General features: G+C 45.6%; 2 protein-coding genes across 2 annotated transcripts; both read left to right on the forward strand.

The window, feature by feature from the left end:
* Positions 1-1372: 1372 nt before the first annotated feature.
* LOC148943290 (protein CFDP2-like) lies at positions 1373-1936 on the forward strand. The gene has a single exon (XM_089101083.1). It carries the CDS (start codon positions 1373-1375, stop codon positions 1934-1936), a length of 564 nt encoding a protein of 187 aa, XP_088957209.1.
* LOC148943291 (uncharacterized) lies at positions 1933-2838 on the forward strand. Its single transcript, XM_089101084.1, has one exon. It carries the CDS (start codon positions 1933-1935, stop codon positions 2836-2838), a length of 906 nt encoding a protein of 301 aa, XP_088957210.1.
* The last annotated feature ends 771 nt before the right edge of the window (positions 2839-3609 follow it).

A 3609-nucleotide genomic window follows, 5' to 3' on the forward strand; every position in this document is an offset into this window, starting at 1 on the left:
CTCTAAGGGAGTATTATCCTCAAAGACCTAATTTTCAGAACTTTAAACTACTTTGAAAAGAATGGATATCTCAAAATTCTGATTGGATGGGTTTGAGGAAATGGGGGGTGTAAGAGGGGGGGTATTGCCCTGCAATCACTTTCTACTATTAAAAAGGGCACTTTCAATTTCCATTGAATGAGCCCTTTTTGAAGTTTCTACAACTTCGCTTTCTATAAAAAACCTTATATGCCCCCAAGGTATAACTCACAAACCTTGCCTTAAGGTCTTTGGAGGGGGGGGGGGGCTATCCTTAAAAACTCAATTTCCAAAACTTTCAGCTACGTTGAATAAAATGGCTATCAAAAAATTTTGATTGGAAGTGTTGGGGGAAAAGGTGGGCGTGAGAGGGGGGTTAGTTGCCCTCAAATAACTGTTGACTATTAAAAAGGGCATTAGCCCTTTAAATTTCCAATCGAATGAGCCATTTTTCCGGTTTTTACGACAAAGATTTCAATAAAAACCTTATATACCCCCAGGGCAGAACTTATAACCCTTGCCCTGAAGAGTGTCCTGCTCAAAGGTATAATTACCAGAACTTTCAACTGCGTTGAACAAAATGGCTATATCAAAATTCTGATTGGATGTGTTTGGGGAAATGGTGGACGCAAAAGGACGGTTAGTTGCCTTCCAATCAGTTTCGACTATTAAAAAGGTCACTAGCCATTTCAATTTCCAATCGATTGTGCCCTTTTTGAAGTTCCTACGACAACACTTTTTATAAAAACCATATATGCTCCCAGGGCATAGCTTACAACCCTTGCCCTGAGAGCTGTGGGGGGATGTCATCCCCAAAGCATAATGGGAAAATTACATAACTGTGGGGGGTTGACCTACCCAATAACTGTAAAAATATAGTTACTAGACCATTCAGCTATGCTGAACAAAATGGTTGCCTTAAAATTTTGATTCGAAGTGTCGGGAAACTTATGAACTAAAGAGGAGGGTTGAATGCCCCTCCAATAACTTTCAACTCTTAAGAGAGCACTAGAACTTTTAATTTTCAATCAAATTAGTTCCTTTAAAATATCAATGATACTATTAGCTATGCTAGAGTATCACTGCCAATGTCCTTATATGCCCTATAGTACTTATATGCCAGAATCCAGGCCTAGGGTCGGTTGGGCTTGCAACTCTCCTCCCGAAACCCATTGCAACGAATAGCTTAGAAACTGCCTCGGATGGCCAACCTCCTTCTATCCCATCACGACCCTTGCTTGCCCCTGGACTGAGAAATGACCAGCGTTTGAATCTTATTGACCAAGGTGGCCTCTGAATTGCCACCTGGAATGTGTTGACATTAAATTTTCCCGGAGCTAAGACGCTTCTGGCGATGGAAGTGAAGCGATTCCGCATCTCTATTGCTGGAATAATAGAAACTCACCTAGTCGGGAATGGAAATGATCCCATAGGTGAGGGATACCACCTTCTCTGGTCTGGCCAGACAACCACCAGAAGAAATGGAGTCAGACTAGTTCTTGATGACAAATCCAAGAAGTGTCTATTGTCATTCACTCCCGTCTCGGATAGAATCGCTAATGCTCGACTCAATCACAAGCAAGGAAAAATGACGGCCCTTGTTTGTTATGCCCCGACAAACGAAGCTGACACCGAAACAAAGGACACTTTCTACTCTGCCCTGACGAATGAATTGTCTAAGATATCCCCGCACGATATTGTCATTCTCCTGGGTGACCTTAATGCAACTGTGAGCGACAACCACGACTTGTGGCGACAAGTCATTGAGCCAGTTACTCCGGATTCCCTAAATGACAATGGTCTAAGGCTTCTGCAACTCTGCAGCATGCACAACCTTGTGATTACGAATACCATGTTTGCAAGGAAGGACATTCACTCTATACATGGTACAGCAATGACGGCCATACTAAAAAAATGATCGACTACATCATCGTGTCACAGAGATCAAGGTCTTTGATCAGTAACTGCAGGACGTATAGGGCAGCTGAGATTGGCAACACTGACCATCGCCTCGACGTCTCTAACATGCGACTAAGGCTCAAAGCCCATCGCTCAGAACCAAGACCTGCCAAGATCGATGTCTCTCGCCTCTGTGATCAGAAGATACGGTCGAAATATGCGATTGATGTCTCGAACCGCTTCGACGCACTCCTGCCATTTGAAAGTTGTGAAAACGCACGGCTCTCGTTCGAAAAGAATGTCCTGCAATCAGCGACAGCAAATGTGGGTCGGAAAAAGCGTGCTAATAAAGCGTGGATTCAGTCGGATACGCTTGACATCATAGAGCAGAGACGCAAGGCGAGGTTACTCGGTGACATGCCCATCTATAGAAGTCTTAATGTGGTCCGCAACAAACCGATACAGCGAGACAAGAAACTGTATGTGGAAAGGAAGGCACATGAGATAGGGGGTGCAGCCAAGAAAGGTGACATTGGCAGTCTCTACAAGCATTTCCGCGATCTAACAGGAGACGTAGCCCCCTCGGTTGCATGTGTTGTCTCTGTGGAAGGTCAGCCGCTTAGTGACGAAGCTGCCCAGGTCAGTCAATGGAAAGACCACTTCTCGGGCCTCCTCAACGCCAAAGCCGTAACGCAGACTGACCAGGACCTCATCAGCCTGGCCACAAGCACCCAGGAACTGCTGACAAGTGACACAGAAACACCTTTCACGTCATCAGAAATCTACACAGCAGTAAAACGTTTGAAGAACAACAAAGCGGCAGGCGTATGTGGAATATCTGCTAAGCTCCTGAAGTACGCCAGACCGGCGATGCTACTTTGGCTTCATATGCTGTTTTCTGTGGTTTGGTGCACAAAGTGAATCCCAAAGGACTGGTGAGCTGGTATAATCCTGCCCTTATGGAAGAGAAAGGGGAGCAAGAGCATCTGTTCGAACTACAGAGGCAAAACGCTACTTTCAGTGCCTGGAAAGCTCTTTGCTTATGACCCTGCTGGATAGATGCACGAGTATCCTCAGAAGAAAGAGGAGAGTCTAGCAGGCGGGGTTTATGCCTGGGAGATCCACTATCGAACAAATCGTTACCATGCACCAGTTAATTGAGACGATGAAGGAATTCAGGAGGAAAGCATATGTAGCCTTTGTGGACTTCAAGGCTGCGCTTGACTCGGGGGATCGCAACTCACTCTGGCTGATACTTCGATCAACTGGTCTACCGGATAAATACTGCAAGCTGTTTGAAAAGCTTTACGACCTGGGCAGCTTCGTCACTAAGCGGCTGACCTTCCACAGAGACAACACATACAACCGAAGGGGCTATGTCTCCTGTTAGATCACGGAGATGCTTGTAGAGACTGCCAACGTCACCTTTCTTGGCTGCACTCTCTAGCTCATGTGCCTTCCTTTCCACAAACAGTTTCTTGTCTCGCTGTATCAGTTTGTTGCAGACCACATTAAGACTTCTATAGATGGGCATCTCACCGAGTAACCTCGCCTTGCGTCTCTGCTCTATGATGTCAAGCGTATCCGACTAAATCCACGCTTTACTAGCACGCTTTTTCCGACCCACATTTGCTGTCGCTGATTGCAGGACATTCTTTTCGAACGAGAGCCGTGCGTTTTCACAACTTTCAA

This window comes from Artemia sp. Qi Xiang Cuo, chromosome 15 (assembly GCF_049724085.1).
Source record: "Artemia sp. Qi Xiang Cuo chromosome 15, ASM4972408v1, whole genome shotgun sequence".
In the NCBI taxonomy this organism is placed as follows: Eukaryota; Metazoa; Arthropoda; class Branchiopoda; order Anostraca; family Artemiidae; genus Artemia; species Artemia sp. Qi Xiang Cuo.

Excerpts from the sequence above, each read along its gene's own strand:
- LOC148943290 (XM_089101083.1), top strand. The coding sequence starts at position 1,373 with ATGGAAGTGAAGCGATTCCGCATCTCTATTGCTGGAATAATAGAAACT.
- LOC148943291 (XM_089101084.1), top strand. The coding sequence starts at position 1,933 with ATGATCGACTACATCATCGTGTCACAGAGATCAAGGTCTTTGATCAGT.